Source organism: Linderina pennispora, assembly GCF_002104995.1.
Source record: "Linderina pennispora strain ATCC 12442 chromosome Unknown DL89scaffold_6, whole genome shotgun sequence".
NCBI lineage: Eukaryota > Fungi > Kickxellomycota > Kickxellomycetes > Kickxellales > Kickxellaceae > Linderina > Linderina pennispora.
In genome coordinates, this window is record NW_024468254.1 from 514,717 (window position 1) to 534,573 (window position 19,857).

The 19,857-nt window shown below is 54.3% G+C and overlaps 11 protein-coding genes across 11 annotated transcripts; 3 read left to right on the top strand and 8 right to left on the bottom strand.

Moving 5' to 3' along the window:
• Positions 1–197: 197 nt before the first annotated feature.
• Positions 198–1,567, top strand: DL89DRAFT_151989 (uncharacterized protein). Its single transcript, XM_040883548.1, has one exon. It carries the CDS (start codon positions 522–524, stop codon positions 1,542–1,544), a length of 1,023 nt encoding a protein of 340 aa, XP_040743722.1. The 5' UTR covers positions 198–521; the 3' UTR covers positions 1,545–1,567.
• A 1-nt stretch (position 1,568) lies between these two features.
• Positions 1,569–2,438, bottom strand: DL89DRAFT_267312 (MFS general substrate transporter). Its single transcript, XM_040887445.1, has one exon. It carries the CDS (start codon positions 2,332–2,334, stop codon positions 1,591–1,593), a length of 744 nt encoding a protein of 247 aa, XP_040743723.1. The 5' UTR covers positions 2,335–2,438; the 3' UTR covers positions 1,569–1,590.
• A 1,119-nt stretch (positions 2,439–3,557) lies between these two features.
• On the bottom strand, positions 3,558–5,124 carry DL89DRAFT_267313 (MFS general substrate transporter). Its single transcript, XM_040887446.1, has one exon. It carries the CDS (start codon positions 4,965–4,967, stop codon positions 3,600–3,602), a length of 1,368 nt encoding a protein of 455 aa, XP_040743724.1. The 5' UTR covers positions 4,968–5,124; the 3' UTR covers positions 3,558–3,599.
• A 292-nt stretch (positions 5,125–5,416) lies between these two features.
• On the bottom strand, positions 5,417–7,082 carry DL89DRAFT_267314 (MFS general substrate transporter). Its single transcript, XM_040887447.1, has one exon. The coding sequence runs from the start codon at positions 6,944–6,946 to the stop codon at positions 5,459–5,461; it is 1,488 nt and encodes a 495-aa protein (XP_040743725.1). The 5' UTR covers positions 6,947–7,082; the 3' UTR covers positions 5,417–5,458.
• Positions 7,083–8,542: 1,460 nt separating this feature from the next.
• On the bottom strand, positions 8,543–9,612 carry DL89DRAFT_267315 (Aldo/keto reductase). Its single transcript, XM_040887448.1, has one exon. It carries the CDS (start codon positions 9,582–9,584, stop codon positions 8,688–8,690), a length of 897 nt encoding a protein of 298 aa, XP_040743726.1. The 5' UTR covers positions 9,585–9,612; the 3' UTR covers positions 8,543–8,687.
• An 88-nt stretch (positions 9,613–9,700) lies between these two features.
• Positions 9,701–10,200, bottom strand: DL89DRAFT_267316 (cytochrome b-c1 complex subunit 8). Its single transcript, XM_040887449.1, has one exon. The coding sequence runs from the start codon at positions 10,039–10,041 to the stop codon at positions 9,772–9,774; it is 270 nt and encodes an 89-aa protein (XP_040743727.1). The 5' UTR covers positions 10,042–10,200; the 3' UTR covers positions 9,701–9,771.
• Positions 10,201–10,611: 411 nt separating this feature from the next.
• DL89DRAFT_202079 (mannosyltransferase) lies at positions 10,612–11,880 on the top strand (the record flags this gene model as incomplete). Its single annotated transcript, XM_040883993.1, has 1 exon — positions 10,612–11,880. A coding segment is annotated over one exon (1,269 nt), but the record flags the coding sequence as incomplete, so codon positions are not given.
• A 1,082-nt stretch (positions 11,881–12,962) lies between these two features.
• On the top strand, positions 12,963–14,236 carry DL89DRAFT_152020 (uncharacterized protein). Its single transcript, XM_040883550.1, has one exon. The coding sequence runs from the start codon at positions 13,211–13,213 to the stop codon at positions 14,051–14,053; it is 843 nt and encodes a 280-aa protein (XP_040743729.1). The 5' UTR covers positions 12,963–13,210; the 3' UTR covers positions 14,054–14,236.
• DL89DRAFT_267318 (PLP-dependent transferase) lies at positions 14,212–15,928 on the bottom strand. Its single transcript, XM_040887450.1, has one exon. The coding sequence runs from the start codon at positions 15,813–15,815 to the stop codon at positions 14,421–14,423; it is 1,395 nt and encodes a 464-aa protein (XP_040743730.1). The 5' UTR covers positions 15,816–15,928; the 3' UTR covers positions 14,212–14,420.
• Positions 15,929–16,496: 568 nt separating this feature from the next.
• Positions 16,497–17,976, bottom strand: DL89DRAFT_257372 (beta-tubulin; the record flags this gene model as incomplete). The annotated part of the gene is made up of 2 exons (XM_040885524.1): positions 16,497–17,857; positions 17,949–17,976. 2 exons carry the CDS (start codon positions 17,974–17,976, stop codon positions 16,497–16,499), a joined length of 1,389 nt encoding a protein of 462 aa, XP_040743731.1.
• A 928-nt stretch (positions 17,977–18,904) lies between these two features.
• DL89DRAFT_257373 (serine/threonine-protein phosphatase 2A activator-like protein) lies at positions 18,905–19,837 on the bottom strand (the record flags this gene model as incomplete). Its single annotated transcript, XM_040885525.1, has 1 exon — positions 18,905–19,837. The coding sequence occupies one exon, from the start codon at positions 19,835–19,837 to the stop codon at positions 18,905–18,907; it is 933 nt and encodes a 310-aa protein (XP_040743732.1).
• Between the last annotated feature and the right edge of the window lie 20 nt (positions 19,838–19,857).

The following is a 19,857-nucleotide window of genomic DNA, read 5'->3' on the forward strand; positions in this document are numbered from 1 at the left end:
TTTTCTCCGGATGATTTCGCTTTCTTGATCAGATGGTCCAGATTTTCAGCGTGCCAAAAAAAAAAAAAAAACGCCCTCGGCAGCGACGGCTATGCACCGATCATAGCGCCGGGCAAGCCAATCGGCATCCTCTCGCCCCATCTCTCATCTTTTCCCAGTGGTATTCAGTGGGGAGGGAGACAGAGCGCGCTCACCATAATGAGCCCTCCAACGACTGACTCTCCACTCACTGGCTACACCTTCCCTGTAACTGAATGATCCGTCCGAAAATCATAGTGGTTACAGAACTCATTCTCTACCATTGGTAGCGGTTCGATCTCCCCTCTTCCATGGCCCTCTCTTGCTTCTTCTTCTAGACCGGTCTATATTTTCACCTGGGGTAGATAAGCTCGCTTAGCAGTCGCACAACGCCAGCCAGACCCCCTGTTCACTCTTATTTCTTTTCATTGCTTAGAGAACAGCAATTACACATTATACATCTCTTACAGTTGCTAGCAAGAACGTCTCCTCAGCTCTAAACTATGCCTCGGCGCCCTGGCAGCTGGATCGCTGTCCACGACACATCCAGCGAGATGCGCATGCTCTACGTTTCCTCCAACGCAAAGAACATCATCGACCACGAACCCAGCGAGTGCATCGGCCGCCCAATCAACGACTTCTTGACATCTGACTGCGCCATATCATATACAGACAAGTTTGCCAGCCGGACCTCCGACAACATCACTGTCGGCTACATTACCATGTACGGCCCCATCCCCAACACCGACCCATTTGTGATCCGCATAATCTCCTTTATCTGCGACAGCATCCACTTTATGGTCGGCTCCTACCATCCAATCTACGAGCACATGCTCGAGCGCGAGCGCGGGCGTGTGCGCCGCTTCCGCTTCGCCGCTGAAGACGAGGCGCGCCAGACCACTATGCGCCAAATCCAGCAGGCCATCCACAATGAAGGCATGGAGCTAGACAGCCAGGTACCGGGCGCCGCGAATTCTGCGCCAGGGCACGGTGCCCAGAGATCGCCCGTGCCTGTACAGTCGTGTGTGATCCTAGATAATCTGCAACCCTCCAATGGTTTGGCGCCGCTGGGCCCTGATATTTTATTTGTGACAAACAGCATTGAGCAGATCATCAACAAGGACGCCAGCGACCTGCAGGGCACATCGTTTCTGACGCATGTCGCGCCTGCCGATGTCCTGAAAGCAGGCGAATTTTTGCAGAAAATTGCAAGCAGTCCAGATGTTGCCTTTGTGACATTGGATATGCTCCTGGGTAATATCTCTACTACTGGCCATATGCCGGATCCTATACAGCAGCAGAAATGTATCAAGGTCGAGATCATGGGCAGTGGGTCCGAGGACGGGGCTATTTTGCTGCTACAGCCTGCCCAGACTCTGCGGTTGCGACGGGTGTGTCGAGGAGGAACACCCATAGATGGTGATTGTGATGTGGGCTCGGGATACATGTCGCTTGAAGAGCTCATTTCGTCTGAGGCAGAGACCAGCGGATATGACAGCGCCTGGCAAAGTCACAGATATGACTGAATATATATTGCTATCCTTACTCCTGAAATGCATTATAAAATACCGGCTACATCTTTGAAAAATATGAGCCACTCTGTTTTCTGGCGACCAAACTACGCAAGATAGCATAACACATAGACACAGAGGCATAGCATATGCCAGCCCATACAGAAACGGCTGTAATCCTATCATTGGGACGATCATATTTTTCGTATAGAGCGCCCTGTACTGGGATACCGATAAGCACACCGATTCCAGAGAACGCTATGGTAAGCCCTACTGATGAAGCAATGGCATGCGTGCCAAACTCGTTTGCCGCTATGTGCGTATTGATAGCCAAATATAGGGACGAGAGGATACTGAAAATCACACTGAAGGCGTAGTACCCAGCCGCTGTTTTGACCACTAACAGAAACACAAATATCACAAGTGATGCCAGGATATTTGCCAACAGGTTGGTGTTGTGAGGGCCAAGTACAGCCGAAATTGGACCGGAAAGTATACGTCCAATTGTCGTCCCAGCATTAAATACCAGTACAATATTCGATGCAGTTGATTTCATTCCGGTTTCCTTAGCAGCGGCTGTTGGCACATAAAGGACTGGTTCGAAGTACCCCATTCTGATGAGTGTGACAGCACTACAAACACACAGAAAACGCGGGTCTTTACACAGCATATACAGCAGCCTGGCATTCCCGCTCTTTGGAACCGACACTCGGGGCTTATAAACCAATGACGCAGAACCGCCAATTGCAGCAACAAGTAGCCCCAGTACGCGCAGCGACCAGCGGTAGCCGATGCTACCCAGCATTATATGCACCAGCTCAGTCAAGATCATGCCCCCTATATTGCCACCCGAAACTGTTATTCCCGTTGCCAGGATTCGATGTTTGACGTGCCACTGAGCAACGATTGACATAGAGGGAGCAAAAATGAACGAAGCACCGAGCCCAAGCATGATGCCCTGGGTCAGCATCAACTGCCAAACCGTGTGCGTGAACGATGCCAAAGTCAGTGCCACACTGCAAATAATTGCACCCGCAAGGCATGTAATGCGGAACCCAAATCTATCTGTCAGCTTCCCTGTCACGACCGACCCAAATGATGCAAAGAATGCAACAAGTGATGATATCCATGCTATAGATGCAGCAGAGGTATCCTTGTACAGGTCGTTCAAATAATATACCTGATAGACAGGGAACGACTCCAGTGTGCCTAAGACTATTGCAAGATTACAGAACGCTGCAGCCACAACGAACCAGGCATATTTGGTATCGGGAGGAGCGAACTCGGTAATATCATCGACTGGCAGTTCTTCTGCCTGTAAATGTGCAGCTTCGCCCAAAGCGACGCGACTTGAATTGGTATCTTTTAGTTCATACATATATTTATGTCACTATCAGGCAGCTGGATATTTGGTGTTACTTGAAGAAAGTGTGATTTGGAGGTGGTCAAGCTATAAGCGGATAGTTCAATTGGCAAGGAGGCGCGTAAGTGACCCTTTTAAATATAGTAATGGTGGCCCAGTGGTAACTCCTTCTCAGGTATCATGTGTATCAGTCTACCTAGTAGTTCGCCAGCCACAAGGTGGATGGGCACACTAGCTAAGCTCAACGCGCAGTTAGGTTAAAGAAAAGCGTTATCCGTGATGCTATATACACAGCTAGCACTGGATGTAGCAGGTCTAGGCCAGAGGATATCTCAAAGGCTGTGCCAACAGAAGAAAGGAAAGTTAGAACCGGCGGCTAGTGGTTTTATTTCTTGCCGCAAAACGAATGATAAATTGGAACAGATACTCCGCAAGTGCCTCATGTGTAAAGAGAACTAGGGAGAGTTATGAACACCTCAGCAGCCAAACCCTGGATCAGCAGTGGTGGCTCGTCGTACGGCCAATAGTTGAATAGGTTAATCTGATTTATATCCTCATCCTAAACATTATATCTAGTAGAGATGCTCGCTAGCATATACCTTTAAACTATGCACAAACATGTATTAGCGCACAACCAGCTACGGACAAGAATTTGGTGTGCTGTATTGTATTGCGAATAGTAGCAGGCAAATTTATTGTACCGGTGGCTACATCTTTGAAAAATAGGAGCGCTTACGCTTTCTAACAGCCAGAATGCGAAGTATAGCATAGCACACAGACGCCAATGCAAAACATGCACCAGCCCACGCAGTCACAGCCGTGAACTTATCGTGAGGACGATCATAGTTTTCGTACAGAGCACCTTGCACTGGATTCCCAATGAGAACGCCGATTCCACAGCACGCCATGCTCAGACCAACTGACGAAGCAATAACATGCGCGCCAAACTCATTGGCCATGATGTGCGCATTGATTGCCAGATACAGTGTGGATATGGCGCCGAAAATAACACTGAACGTATAGTAAGCTGCGATCGTCTTGACGCCTTGCAGTAGGACGAATATCAGAATGAACGATAGGACATTAGACGCCAGATTAGCATTGAGGGGGCCAAGCACTGCCGAGATTGGACCGGAAAGTATACGTCCAATTGTCGTCCCAGCATTAAATACCAGTACAATGTTTGATGCCGTCGACCTCATTCCAGTTTCCTTGACGGCGGCTGTTGGCACATAAAGAAGTGGCTCAAAGTACCCCATGTTAATGAGTGTGACAGCACCACCAATGCAAAGGAAACGCGGGTCTTTACACAGCATATACAGCAGCCTGGCATTCCCGCTCTTTGGAACCGACACTCGGGGCTTATACACCAGTGAAACTGAGCCGCTGATTGCGGCAATAACTAGCCCAAGCACGCGCAGCGACCAGCGATAGCCGATGCTATTCATCATTTGATGTGCTGCCTCCGAGAAGACCATCCCCCCGACGCCGCCACCTGAAACAGCAATCCCTGTTGCCAGAATACGATGTTTGACGTGCCACTGAGCAACGATTGACATAGAAGGAGAGAATATGAACGAAGCGCCGAGCCCAAGCATGATGCCCTGGGTCAACATCAGCTGCCAAACCGTGTGCGTGAATGATGCCAAAATCAGTGCCACACCGCAAATAATTGCACCCGCAAGGCATGTAATGCGGAACCCAAACTCGTCTGTCAGCTTCCCTGTCACGACCGATCCAAAGAACATGCAGAATGAGATGAGGGTTGACACCCATGCAATGACTACTGCCGAGTCGTTCTTGTACAGGTCGTTCAAGTAGTATTCTTGGTAAACACCGAACGAATTCAGCGTTCCCATGGTGGTTGTTAGGTTGCAAAAGGCAGCAGCCACAATGAACCAGGCATATTTGGTGTCGGGAGGAGCGAATTCAATGACGTCGTCGATGCTTGCGGCGTCAGTCCTTTCAGCAGTGATGCCTTTGGTTGCTTCTGGGTCTTGTGATTGAAGGTAGGTGCTGTTAGGTGTAGCTGCGGCAGTTATAGACTCATTCGCCGTAGCGTCGGTGCTTGGCATGTTGATTCTATCCATTATTCGAATCAGAACCGTGAGGAGGTACCAATAGGGATATGACAAAAGCTTCCAAAGATGGTGGTTGAAGAGAACATAGAAACCCTGGTGGTGTGGTCTGTCGTCGCTATTTATGCTTTTCGGATATCCCGACTGAAGAAAGGAATATATTTATTGGGAGTCCATGGACTTGCCGACCGGATGTCACATTCTTCAAGCAATTTCCGTGATAATGTCGCCTCCAACTAGGGGATTTCGCCGTGACTCATAATTCACGGTGGCCACCTTTCGTCTCCTTTGGATATTCAACTTGGATACAACATAATAGCCATGGGAACAACGGGTGGTCGGCGTTTACTGCGCCGAACCCCACCCGCGGGCGGCTGCAAGCATTTGTTTTGTATGCATGCCAGAATTGATGATTCATAGCACTCAGCAAGCTCAGCGCATGTGTAGTTTGAGTGTTGTTATTGGGATAGAGAATATATGAGAAACGTTTACATCTTGGACCAGATACGCTTCTCAGTGCCGCGAATAACGAGTACCTTGAGCATGATGTAGCTTATACCTGCAAGGGCAAGCCCAACAAAGCCCCATATGGCAATGGCTGTGAACGAGTCGTGTGGGCGATCGAATTTCTGATAGATTGCACCCTGCGACGGATTTCCAATCAAGACACCGATCGAGCAATACATGTTCATGATGCCCATTGCGGTTGTCACACCCTGGGCGCCAAAGAAGGTTGTCAGAATAAGAGGCATAATCGAGATGAAGCTGGCAGATAGACCGCCATAGATGACTGACAGCACGATGTAGCCAACCATGCTCTTGACCGCCAGCATAACTATAAGCACCAGTACGGCGCAGATGATATATGCAGCGGAAATGCTGTTGATTGGCCCCATGGCAATAGCAACAAAGGCCGCTACAACCCGGCCAACCGTGCTTCCAGCATTCATAAACAGCACCAGGTTGTTGGCTGCCTGCTTGGTCTCTCCAATTTTGAGCGCAGCCGTTGGAAGGTAGTACCACGGAATAAAGTAGCTGACGTTGACAAAGAACCCAGATAGCCCAACAATGATGAGCCGAGGGTCATTGACCATGCTGCGGAAATCGGTTCCACCACGAGGCACTGAAACTCTGCGCTTGTAGAACATGCTGGCAGAGCCAGCAATAACAAAGATAATCAAGGCAAGCACGCGGAGGGTCCATTTGTGGCCGATGGCTGTCATCAGCCTTTGTGTGACTTCGGTGAAGATCATGCCGCCGGCACCGCTACCAGCAACTGCAAGACCAGTTGCCAGGGGACGGCTCTTGGTGTGCCACTGTGCAACAAGCGACACTGACGGCGAAAAGATGCAGGCGGCGCCGATGCCAAACAGGATGCCCTGAGTCAAGACAAGCTGCCACAGAGCATTGGCAAAGGAGGCAAGGAGAAGGGCCAAGAAGCAGATTACTGCGCCGGCTAAGGCGACAGTCCGGAAACCAAATCGGTCTGTGAGTGGGCCGGTAGTTACAGAGCCACCCAGCATGAACAGTGACAACATAGTACCGATCCAAGCGATGTTTGATGCAGATTCTGTCGGGAAAATGAAGTTGAGGTAGTGGGTGGAAAAGACTCCAAATGCGTTGACCACACCAACGGTGCACATGAGGCAGAACCCAGCGCACACGACAATAACCCAGGCGTATCCAGTATCTGCAGGCGCATATTCGATGACAGGATCGCCGGCGGGTGCATCTGACTTCTCGTCAGGCGTAGACCGACTGTGCTCTACTCCGGGGCTATCATTTATAGACTGCTTGTCGACGGATAAACACTCGTCAACGAATCCTTTTTCCACATCGCTGCTGTGTGGAGTTTTAGAGGACGAGTGGCTGTAGTTGGAGCTGCGGTCTTGGGAGTGGACCGATGCCACCGCTGTGGGCGGCTGTGTGAGACCACGGGGGTCACTGGTGGCATAACTATTGCTTTCGGGCAGCATGACTGATAAAATTAATGGCAGGCGTAGATATATTACAGTATGTGTGGCAATAATAAAGTAGGGGCTGTGGATGGGAAATTAATTAAGCAGCAGGGAGTGGTGGCCCTTATGAAGGAGGAGGGAAATGAACTGCGTTCAGTTGGCTTGGCTATAGTGCCCATTCCTGTTCCAGAGCCCAGCGTTATATATCTGCTGGCTTGGGCCTGCCTAGACGTGCCCATCCTTGGAAACCCATCTGCACTCCTTCTGCCATTACTAATCCAGCTTCTTTTTGGGAGCCCGTAGTGCCTCGGCACCCGTGGCCGAGCCTGTTAGAGATGGCAACCGGGGGTAGGCAGGAGAGAGTGGCCTATAGATAGGGGCAGCACGGTGGCAATCTTTTCATGGGCGATGCTGCCATGTTGTGGCACGGTTCTCCATCTCGGAGTTAGGAAATCGTAGTTTTCTCAAAGAGTCACAGAAACGAAGTCCGCTTTTCCTAAGGGTATGCAGGCGCCGCCAACCACAGCCCTGTGCCGATCGCTGGACCACGAGAAGCTCTGTGCGAGGTGGCGAGGAGTCTCAATGGCCGGGCCAGAACCGCTTGCTCGCCAGGCACTCAAACCATCGCCATGCTGTGATGTCGCGCTTTTTGTTGGCGGGTGACAGCAGCAGGTGTCGGGTGAATGGCTCGAATGAGAGAGCGCCACTTTCCGTCTGCCCAGACCACTCGCAATATGAGCGCAGCCAATTTCAATATCCAGTATTGGTAATATCGGCCAAAACGATCAGTGCTTCCAATCGCGCTCGCTCTCCCCTTCCCCCGTAAACGGGCAGCGGTGGGCATACCGGGCAGGGCCTGTCTTCGGCCAAACTGTCATCATCAAGATCCTATGACGAGACGGACGGTGCACCGAGCTCACCGGGTCAGCCCCTGTGATAGTGAGCCATTTGCCTTCACCAAAATATCTTGTGCATGGGAGAAAGTGCTCCCGAGAAATGCGATTCCCATGGACGATGCTTTGTAGAACCAGGATGGCCTTCGAAGTTGCAGATGGCACATCGTTTACCCGGTAGAACTTCCGTGGATCTGGGGCAAAACTTTCTGGGCATAGTGACAGGTTAAAAAGCGTTGGCAACCACCGAAACACTCGAAGCGATGGGTTTATAAACTGCGTGAGTGATCTCCCCCTGAAGTGCACCCGCTTGTGGGCATATTCCGCTGGCGTTTTTCGCAGATGGCCAAGGAAGCGCTATCAAATAGTAGAACCAGGCGCATTTGCTCGGGCCTGGCCAGCTGCTGAATCCAGGACCAAATATGGCAGATATTCTGGATGCGTCAACCAGAAGTATAGAATGCTCCTGGCAGCAGCAGCATCCCCTGAAATCGCCAGATCCGGCGGTATGCCTGCAGCTGGTGTTTCGCAGCACCGAGCAAATTGCAAAATCTCATGCTGTGTCAGAGAAAATGCAGTTCGCTAATAACGCCCTTCAGGGGGCGCCATCTGGCTGGTCGCCTGCGGATTCTCCTGCATGCCTGTGGCAGCTGGAACCTAAACGTGCCAGGGCGCGAGCATACCTTAATTTCCGCTGCATGCACCAGCTCCGTGTAAGGTTGCAGTACTGAATGCCATTATAAAACTTCATTTAAAATATTGCAATTGCTTGGTTGTAGAATTGGGTTCGAATGAAGAAGGGGCCGCACTCTGGGATACGCCATCACCGAGATGTGTTCTGACACCGGCAGCAGCGGCATGGGCAATCATGCAATGTGCCCCGCATGCCAGCAAAAGTGCTTTTCGGGCTTATTGCCAATACCATCGAGGTCTGTGACATCCTGCGCACTGAGCTCGGCCTTTGCCAATACGTCGAAATTCTCCTGGATGCGCCCGGCGCTTGACGCCTTGGGAATTACTGCTACACCCTTTTGTAGTCCCCACATCAGCAGAATCTGGGCTGGGGTTAGGTCAGGGCGCCGCGCGGCAACTGCGTCCAGCTGTGGCAATTTGACATCGCCGTTGACCAGTGCTCCCTCACCCAAGCTAGCATAGGCAGTGAATGCAATGCTGTTCTGCGCGCAGTACTGTAAAAGTTCTGTTTGCTGGCACAGCGGGTGCATCTCGCACTGGTTGACCATCGGCTGTATCTTAGCATACTCCTTCATCTCGTCGAGATGTCGTGTAGTAAAGTTGCTGACGCCGATCGATCGAACTTTTCCCTGCTCATAGAGCTCCTCCAGTGCACGCCAGCTCCCCGCACGCATCTCGCGATGCTTGGGACTGTCAGGCTTTAGCCTTGACGCGCCAGGCCAGTGAATCAGATACAGATCGATGTAGTCGGTCTGCAGTTTCTCAAGCGAATCGAGGACTGCCTGTTTGGCTTTCTCGTACCCCTGCTGCGTGGGTGCAAGCTTGCTCGTAATCCAGATGTCCTTGCGCTGGATCGTCGAACCAGGTCCATTGAATATCTCAGTCAACATGTCGCCAATTGCCGCTTCATTACGATAAACGCTCGCTGTATCGATTAGCTGATATCCTGTAGAAAGCGCCTGGCCAACAACCCGTTTCACAACATCAGCATCGCGCTGCTGCCAGGTGCCGAGCCCAAGCGATGGCATTGCCAGCCCATTTGCGAGCTTCACAGTTTTGTGGATAGACATGACGAATAGGAAGATAAATGAAAGCAATACCAACAGTATTTTCTCCAGTCACTGAATCAGCCTAATATTAGACGACATAGGCTGCCGTGCCTTCTTATGGCTGCATGTTGCATGGCTAAAGCTGTGTCAAGGATGTATAAAAGAAAACAAGTCGGAAAAACGTATATGTCGCTCATAGCCGGGAGCCTTAGTGGCTGTGGCCCGCAGCGTGGCCAGCCTTGCTGTTGATGAACTCGTGCCTCTTCTTGCCAAAGTGCGTCACGCCCCAGAACAGGAACACCGCCGGCAGAATGTAGCCGAGCTGGGCGCTGGTGCGGCGGAAGAAGTTGTGGGTGCCCTTGCTGATAAGGTGCGCGTTGGCCTTCATCTCGTACGGCGAGAGCTGGTACGTGACGATGCCGCGCTGCTTGGGGCCGCCCATAGCGCCCCACCATCCAGAGTAACCGTGTCCGCCCATGTTTTGCTGAATTTGGATTTAATGTCGATTGGGAGAGAGTGAAGCTGAAATCGCTTTGCCAATTCGCGATTTGAATTTCGCGCCTCTTTGGGCCACGGTCGCACTTTGGCTGCACTGCCTGAGGCACCAATAATTCCACCAGCACACATCTTATCTCGCTGATCACAATCTGATCGGGTGATCGTATCCCGCTGTCCGCTTGGACTCTGGGCTGGCTGGCTGGCTGTGGGCATGGAGACTCGCCGCTGGGCCCACACCGGCTGCTCTTTGCCCGCACTTTGTACCGGCCGGGGATCATAACTGACGGTGGGGAGATGGTCGCAGCTAGCTGGTAGCATGCCCTGGCAATATGGAGCCGTATTAGCTACCGCCATATGCTGCCCAAAGCCCCATACGCGGCTCCTGATCTACTGCAGGCACATTATGCAGAGCCGTGGAGCGGGCGAATGTCGCAGACCATCTGTGCCTTTCCAAGCCCTCTTTCATACACCCCTAATGCCCGCACCAACAACGCAGACAGCGACTGTAGTGAATGACCGTCGGTGGAGCGTGGCCCGGTATGCCGCTCTGTCGCGACTGGTGGCGCTCACCCTAGGAATCGCTGCAAACGCAATATACGACGACTATGACACATCCGTGTTTTTGATCCTGCCGCGCGCATCAACTCATATCCAGCAGCTACTGCGTGCGGTGGCGCAAGTGGTGGTCCGGTGGGACTCGTTCTACTTTTTGCACATCTCGGAATCGGGCTATGTGTTTGAGCAGGAGCACGCCTTCTTCCCGCTGCTGCCGATGCTGATGCGTCTGCTGGACAGCACGGTACTGGCGCCGCTGCATCTGGTGGTCGATCGGCAGCTGTCGCTGACCATCGCCGGCCTCGTCGTCTGCAACCTGGCATTTGTGCTTGCGGCAGTAGCGCTATACAAGCTGGGCTGCAGGACCCTGAAGAACGAGTCCCTGGCGTACATCGCAGCGCTGCTGTTTGTGCTAGCGCCGTCCAACATGTTCATGTCGGCTATTTACACCGAGAGCCTGTTTGCCTGGCTTGTATTCACTGCAATCTTGAGGACCACTGAGCAAAAGCACGCCGAGGCGTCGCTATGGCTCTGCCTGAGCTCGCTGTGCCGGTCAAACGGTGCTTTATACTCTGGGTTCATCGTGTGGGACATGGTGGTCATGAGCGAGGCGTGGAGCAGCAAAACACTGGCGCTGCCGAGGCGGGCTGCTGTTATTGCGCTGCAGATGGTCAAAGCGCTAGCGCTGGTTCTCATTTCGTCACTCGGATTTATGGCGTTCCAGATATACGGGTATCGCGAATTCTGCATGAATGGCTCTGTTACACCGCGCAGGTACTGCAGCAGCACGCTGCCGCTCCTCTACAGCTTCGTGCAGGACGAGTACTGGAATGTCGGGTTCCTGCGCTACTACACTGTGCAGCAGATTCCCAACTTTCTGCTCGCACTTCCGATGGCTGGCCTGTCGGCAGCTGGTCTCTGGGCCTACTCGCGGCACGATGTGTCCCGGATCCTGACCCTCGGATGGCGATCGAGCCAGGAGCGCAAGCGCTCGGTACGCACGCACTCGCTGCACATGGCCTATTTCGGCGACGATCTGCTGCCGCACATGTATCTGTGGGCGCTGCTGCTGTGCGTGGCCACCACAACGATGCACGTCCAGGTCATAACCCGGTTTTTCTCCAGCGTGCCGCCGGTGTTCTGGTTCGCTGCACACCTGGTCAGCTCCGGCAACCGGCTGGTGCAGCGTGCGGTGCTGACGTACTTTATCGGCTACGGGCTGGTCGGCGTTGTCCTGTTCAGCAACTTTTTGCCGCCCGCCTGAGCGAGTGTGAAGCGTCGCGGAAGGGTAGTATCTGTGTCGGCTCCTATTCGGCGATGCCGTCATTTTTGCTGAGTCGCTAAAAAATTTTCTCTTTGTCCGGCTACAAGCCCTGGTAAAAAATTTTCTACCCCTCGCACTTTTAAAGCGCACCCTCCCAGAAGCAGCAGCAGCGAGCAGAAAACGAGCCCTGTTTTGGCAGGTGTGGACACGCAGTAATCGCTGTGGGCGCTGCGCTCCGGTCACGTTCTATTGGCAGCGGCTCGCTGGCGGCCAGACAGGCCGCGCTCTTGCTTTTACACTCCCCACGCCCTCGCTTGAAAGACGCCCGGAGAAAAGCCGCGCGCAGTGGCCTCTCTCTCCTCCAAAGTATTCCTCGCAAACAGTTTCTATTTTTCTCCAAAACTCCCATTCGCTCCAGACATTCCAACGCTTGTTACTTTCGCCTTTGCTCAACAGCTGTTACTACCGCCCTCTGCCCTGCACTGGTTCCCAACCTCCCCTCCCTGGCCGCCGACATAACGTGCTTCCCCCATCCCTCCTTTTGTCTTCCAGCTCAAGCGAGTCAACGCGGGAGCCACGATAATCTGTGCTGTATACCGAGCTCGACTCCAGGCCCTGCATTGCCTCTGTGAAGTCGTTCGATAAACCCAGTCTCAGGATAGAAAGGAATTCTTGTGCCCGTTTGCTGCCGCGCCCTCCAGTTCCTCTGCGAAACAGAGGAGCCACAAACAACACATTAATATCCTCCCCCGCCACAGCCACCAGAAGGAGCCACCAGAAGGAAGCAACTGTGCACTGACTTGCCAAGCCGTGAAAAAGAGTTTTTTGCGGCATTACCCCACACTTGGTCACAGCTCACTGCGCTCCGGGAAGTCGCCAGCCTCGTGCGCCCTTGGGTCGCCTAAGAATTTTTCTGCAGTCTCTTTGGATTCCACCACACTCCTGCTCTGTCGCCTAGCACACAGAGATGGGCAAATGGACCGAGGAATCGCTGGATGGAGAGCTCCTCCGCAAGCTCAAGATCGCCCTCGAACACTCAATCGCTGAGCTCAACGAAGCAAATGTAAGTGGCTGGTCTCGGCGAGGTTTTCAACAGGCAATTTCCAGAGATTGCTCTCCGCTCCTTTGGCGGAAAGCCCAGCGGAGTACTGCAGATTACGATAAACACACCGGTCCTCCCATGGGAGCTGGGTATTGTTCCTGTTGGCTACCGTGCTCACTAACGCCTGTGTCTGTTTGTCTTTGGGCCTTTGTCCTCTAGGGTGCCAACATCCAGCTCGAGCAGTTCGTCGAAGCGCTGGACCCGGCAAGCCGCACCGTCTCGCGCCTGATGGCGGCGGTGGTCAAGGAAACCATCTCGCCGCGCCGCCCGTCTGAGCCAGGCTCGCCTGCAATTAGCGTCGCCAGTATGCGCGGTGGACATTCACCTGCCGTTGACGGCAGCGGGGTCTGGCTGCCCAATGCCCGGCGGAGCCGGAGCTCGGTGGCCAACGTCGACCTGGACCATGTGCGCAATCTGATGGAGGCCATCGAGATCGTGTCGCCCAACATGGTTGGCGCCGACATTGGCGTGGGTTCGCCGATTCCCGAGATGCGCAGCGGCTGGTCGCTGCCCAGGCAGGCGCACCACGAACAGATGCTGCCAGCTCCAGCCAACGCGGGCAGCTACTCGCAGACACACGCGCTCAGGCACCGCCGCACATCAGTGCAGATGTCGGCTGGGCAGGGGATCCCGATCCGCCCGTCGCGGTCGCGCAACCGCAGCTCGCAGATCGACCCGCTCGAGTTTGCAGAGTACGCTGTGGCGCACATGCGTCCCAGCCCGCGGTTCACGCCCATGGGCCACGGGTTCCCGCTCAGCAGCTCGGCCACCAGCGAGTCGCGCTCGTCGCTGCCGCGCTCGTTCTTGGCGCAGCAGGCGCGCGACGGCCACATGGCGCACCAGCACCCCGGTGCCAGTGCGCTTCTGAACCTGCCGCGGCAGCACGGAATCGAGGAGGCCCGCCGCATGTACGCCCAGCACGCTGGCCTGGGACGCAGCTGCAACAGCGGCCTCAGCAACGGGTCGGGGGAGACGTCGCCTGGCAGTGGCCGCTCGTCGCTGAGCCCGGCCATGCATGACAGTAGCAGCAGCGGCGGATCGCTGATGAACGGCAGCAGCGCAATGGCTTGACTGTATGACTTGAACCTATTCTCCTCGCACTCCGACCACATACCCTGCCCCCTGTGTCTGACACATCTGGCACTTTCCTACGTATCAACCAAACACGCCAACTCCTTGTTTTGTACATTTCTCCCACATATTTGTCACTTTTACGTTGATGACCAGCAGCGCTGCTCAGATCTATATTTTTTATTGCCTTGGTGCCTCACGCCTGAACTGCGTACAACCTTTTTTGTCAACAAGTTTCGCAAATACATTACCGATGATGAGTCAACATGCCACACTGCCAGCTAGCATCTTCTGCCGCTAGATACAAAATGCAGAAAGTAAATACATTGGACATGTAGTGGTCTAGAGCTTTCCAGGCATCTGCTACTCAGCCGGAGGTCTCCTCCAGATATTTCTTGATCTTCTGCAGACACACAGCAGCCTCCTCAAGGCCCTCATCGGTTTTGCAGAATGCAAAGCGCACATAGTCATTTGCGAGCTCCTTGTGTGGGGCAGAGTAGAACTCGGTGGGCGGGATCCCCGAGACACCAAAGTACTTGATGAAGAAGTACACAAGCTTGAAGTTCTCGCCGCGCTCGATGATAAAGTCAGGGAACTCAAAGTCGTCGGGGATCTTGAGCTTGGCAGCATTGACCAGCAGGTAGTAGGCACCCTTCGGCACCACATAGGGCAGGCCAATATCATCAAATACCCCCATCAACCGGTTCCGGCGCGCCTCGTACTCCTTGCGCTGCACTTCGAAGAAGTCATGCTCCGGCGACTGACGGAACGCCGACGCAACACCCTCCTGCAGCGGTGTGTTGCTGGTGAACACGATCCGGGTGTGTGCTGACAATGTCGCGCTTATAAACTCCTCGGGTCCCACAGCCCATCCGACGCGCCAGCCAGTGACGCCAAACAGCTTGCCGGCAGATCCCACAGTGACGGTGCGCTCCCACATGCCAGGTAGGGTCGCAATAGAGACGTGCTCGACACCGTACGTCAGATGCTCGTACACCTCATCAGCGACAATCAGCAGGTTGTGCTTCTCGGCGATAGCACCAATCTGTGCCAGCTCCTCGCGCGAAAACACCTTGCCGACGGGGTTGTGCGGGGTATTGAGCACCACGATCCGCGTCTTATCGGTAATTGCTGCCTCGAACTCGGCCAGGTCGAGCTTCCAGTCGTCGCTTGAAATCACGCTCTCGCGCGGGTCCTTATCGGACATCACCCGCAGCGGCACGTACACGGGCTTGCCTCCCGCCATGATAACGTTGGGCGTGTATTGGTCGAACGCGGGTTCCATCAGAATAACCTCCTGGTCTTTACCGTGCTCCAGGAATGCGGTAAACACTGACAGCAGCGCCTCGTTCGCACCAGCGTGCACGCTCACCTCTTTGCTCGGATCAATAGAGCGCCCAAATCGATCAGTGAACCGGCTGCCCAGCTGCTCGAGCAGGCCAGGCCGCCCGCGTGGTGGTGCATACTGGTTGTGTGTGTTCTCGTTCAGAGCTTCTTGCGCAGCACGCTTGATAAAATCCTTGGGCGGGAAGCTCATGTAGCCCTGACCGAGGTTCACGGCGCCTACGGACGCGGAGACTTGGTTCATGAGCGTCCAGACATCTAGCTCAGTCTTTGCGTACACGGGCGAGGGCTTGGGGGTCGCCTTGCGAGTCGAGGGTGCGGCCGACGTAGTCATGCGAGCTGAAATTGCGGTTGTACGAAGCAAAGGCAAGCGAGTAGAGACAGGTGAAGCAGAAAGAAGCCTGCGAAGCTGATACATCCAGGAATGGAGGAGAGAAGGTGGTTGGAGAGAAAAGAGAGAAAAGGCGGAGGTCACGGCGCGGAGAAGCGATATCTGCGATATTTATGCGATATTTATGCGTTATTCTTGCGGATGGTGACTGACAAAAGAGCAGCAATTCCCCAGCTGTGCAGCGTTGCCAATCCCACGCAGCAGCTCGGTGTGCAAATTTATCCTCAACATTGCCTCATTTCCCACACCTTCTAGGCGAGGCAGAGGACGATAGCCATGGGCAAGATAAGCTAGGAGGGGAGCATCGACGGAGGGGATGGCGCAGGATAAATGCCCTTGCCCTGTGTTTGACGAGTGGCAATGTAGAATGCAGAGGCAGCCCTTGGTGCAGTGCCATTGGTAATGTACTCAGGCTTGGAAAAGCATAGCGCGTGGCAACGGACATGCAGATCTGTCCAGACGACGATGGTCTATCCCTGACGCACGGTGCACTCCAGTCACCCGGGTATCCAAAGATGCCTTTGATATGCACTACATGCAGACCACATCATCACCCCGTCAAGGACCTAGTGCCCACAGCACGACACCAATCACAAATCGACAGCATGCAATGAAAAAGGAACTCGGCAAAGAGGTGGGCATCAGCAAAGCATCTCTGATGCCATGGGTCTTTTAATGGAAGCTGGGAAAGATTATATGGTTGACTACTTAGTAATCATCGCCCTCCACGGGGTGCTCAGCCATCACCTCATCCGCGGGCTGGTCGCCGTACATGGGCTCGTCGTCCTCGTAGCCGTACTCCTCCTCGACGCCGGCCTCCTGGTACTGCTGGTACTCGTTGATCAGGTCGTTCAGGTTGCTCTCGGCCTCAGTGAACTCCATCTCGTCCATGCCCTCATCGGTGAACCAGTGCAGGAAGGCCTTGCGCCTGAACAGCTTGCTGAACTGCTCACCAACGCGGTTGAAGGTCTCCTGGATGGCAGTGTTGTTGCCGAGGAAGGTGGCCGACAGCTTGCTGTCAATGGCCGGAATGTCGCACACAGCGATCTGGGTCGAGTTCGGGATCCACTCGACGAACGAGCTGGCGTTCTTCTCGGCGTAGTTCCAGATGGTGTCCTCGCACTCCTTGACCGAGACCTTACCGCGGAACATGGCAGCGCAGGTGAGGTAGCGGCCGTGGCGCGGGTCGACGTCAACCATCATGTTGTTGGTGCTGTAGATCTGCTGGCACAGGTCGGGGACGGTGACGTGGCGGTAGCTCTGGACCTGGGTGGAGGTCAGAGGAGCAAAGCCGGACATCAGGAAGTGCAGGCGCGGGAACGGCACCATGTTGACAGCAAGCTTGCGCAGATCGGCGTTGAGCTGACCAGGGAAGCGCAGCGAGGTCGTGACGCCCGACATGACGTTGGCGACGAGGCTGTTGAGGTCGCCCAGGGTAGGCAGCGGCTTCTTCATGACGTTAAGGCAGATGTTGCCCAGAGCCTGGTTGTCAAGGCAGAAGGTCATGTCCGAGTTCTCAATCAGGTGGTGGATCGAGAGCACCGAGTTGTACGGCTCAACAACGGCGTCCGACGAGCTGGCGGCGGGGACGACGGTGAACGTCGACATCATGCGGTCGGGGTACTCCTCGCGGACCTTCTGGAGCATAAGCGAACCCATGCCGGAACCGGTTCCGCCAGCAATGGAGTGGCAGAGCTGGAAGCCCGAGAGCAGATCGCACCGCTCGACGTCCTGGCGGATGGTGTCCAGGACCTGGTCCAGGAGCTCAGCACCCTCTGTGTAGAAGCCCTTGGCCCAGTTGTTGCCGGCACCGCTGGCAGCGTTGATCATGCTGTCGGGACGGAACAGACCGCCGTACTTGCTCTGTCTGATCGTGTCGAGAACTCCAGGCTCCAGATCGCAGGCAATCACGCGAGGAACATAGCGGCCGCCCTGGGCCTCTGTGAAGTAGACATTAGCGCGCTCGATCTGCTGCGGGTTGTTGCCGGTGTACAGACCCTCGGGGGTGATGCCGTGCTCCTGGATGATCTTCTCCCAGAAAGCAACGCCGACCTGGTTACCGCACTGACCTAAATGCAGAACGAAAGGCAGATTAGAGTCTGGACGCCATGCAGGCCAAACCGCCCTCTGCAAGCGCCCGGTGTTGATGTTGCTACTTACCGAACTGAAGCGTAAGAATTTCTCTCATGGTTGACTGTCGCGAACTGGATTAAAATTTTCCCAACTATTTTTGAAAGTCAGCCAGCCAGCCAGCCACAAGGGGCCAGGGAGTGGGTTAGAAAAAACAGCGGTTAGTAAATAAAAAAAGTGTAAACAAACGAAAGACAGCTCGGGCTTTACTCTGCGATAAGAGCCTCTTTCCTATTGCTCCGCCGCTCTGCTACCATCGCCAGTTGTTGTTGTGGTTGTTATTGCCTTGGGCGGATCCTCCAGGGGCTGAGAATGAAAAAGGCCCTTACAGACACTAATCAAGCAGGTCAAGCGTATGCTGGCCAGGGACCGACAACTCCCTGCATGAAATTGCGAGGACAGCTGAGATGTAATTCGGCAGCAAGCACGCCTATGCACAAAAGGTAAAATTTTTCACCCGCCACCCTGGGCCAAGCTGGCTAATGGCACAGCCCTCGCAAATTGTGAATTAGAGCTTCAAATCTCCGAATCGCACACGGCCAACATGCGGGTAAAGGTGGCTAGCAGAGAGCAGCGTCTGCGCTAGAGGAGGCAAGCAGGGGGCAAGAGCCTGCTGCCAAGCGCAATTCGAAGAAGGCAAGACAGAATACTTACGTATATAGGGGTAGATTGGGTAGCTGAAAACGAGAAGCAATTAGAGAAGAGAGGAAGAGAAAACAGAATTTTTTGGGTTGCACCTATTTTCGCCACCACTTGGCTGCAGAGAGGAAGAGGAAAATGTTGACCCCTCGGCCGTCGGGTGAGGGGCCGTCGAAAAAAAAAAAAGCTGATCTGTCGCACTTTGCGGCTCGAGAAAACGTAAACAGTGCTGTGTTCCCAACCCGCCACCTGCAGCAAAACACGGGCTAGTGATAGCCCGCCAGCACGACAGCATATTCGTCTGCTCATGGGCAGTAAAGAGCTTGCATTGAAGAGGCACATGAAGCCTAGTCCATCGAAAACAGCGATCCGAACACCAGGTGCTGGACCACCGGGAACTTGCCCAGCACCTCAACCTGGTACATCTTTCCCAGGCCCTGGTTGACCTTCTGCCACCGCGGCACGCCCGAGATGTCGTACAGCTGCCGCGAATGCTCAAAGAACGGGCCCTTCTTCATCTCCATGATGAACCGGATGCCCTGCAGATACAGGTACTCACTGGCCTTCTCTGCGATCAGACCGGGATCCAGCCCCATGGCCGGCGTCGTTTGGGTGCCAATGAGCTGAGCGCTGCCAAAATAGAACGGCAGAAACTGGTAGTCGTCAAGGCCCCACACGCCGTGGCTACCGGCCGGCTCCAGGTTGTACGTGCGCTGCAGCTGCTGGCACAGCTGCAGGTACCGCACAAACACCACCAGCACTATTGCGGCAGAGTCCGCTGGTTCTAGGAACCCAAGCTTGCACAGACACATGAGCCACACCACGAACGACAGCTCGTGCCCTGACCCGTAGTCAATGCGGGTGGCGTTGCCAAACGACTCGCTCAGATACGGCACCAGCTCGATGACAGCCTCCTGCGCCGGCTCAGGCAGCATCTGGTGCAGCAATTTCGGTGCCTGCGCCCGTAGCTCCTCCTCCCACCGCCGGAACGACCGGTTGCCAAACCGCTGCGACGATGTTGTGTCGGGCGGGAACAGCTTGATCCAGCTCTCAGCAGTGTCCAGCAGTTGGCAAACCGCTTGGATATGCGCTGACACTGGGTAATCGGACGAAATCAGCTTGTTCTCGACGCAGCTGCTGAGCTGCTCAATGAATCCAGAAATCTCAGTGTATGCAGACGACTTTTGCCACCTAGGCATGTCTTTTGGGTCCAGGATTGCACGTCTTGGCGCTACAAACCCATTTGCTGCCGTCTGAATGCTGCTGGTACCTTCAGACATTGTGTGGTGATATCTTGCTA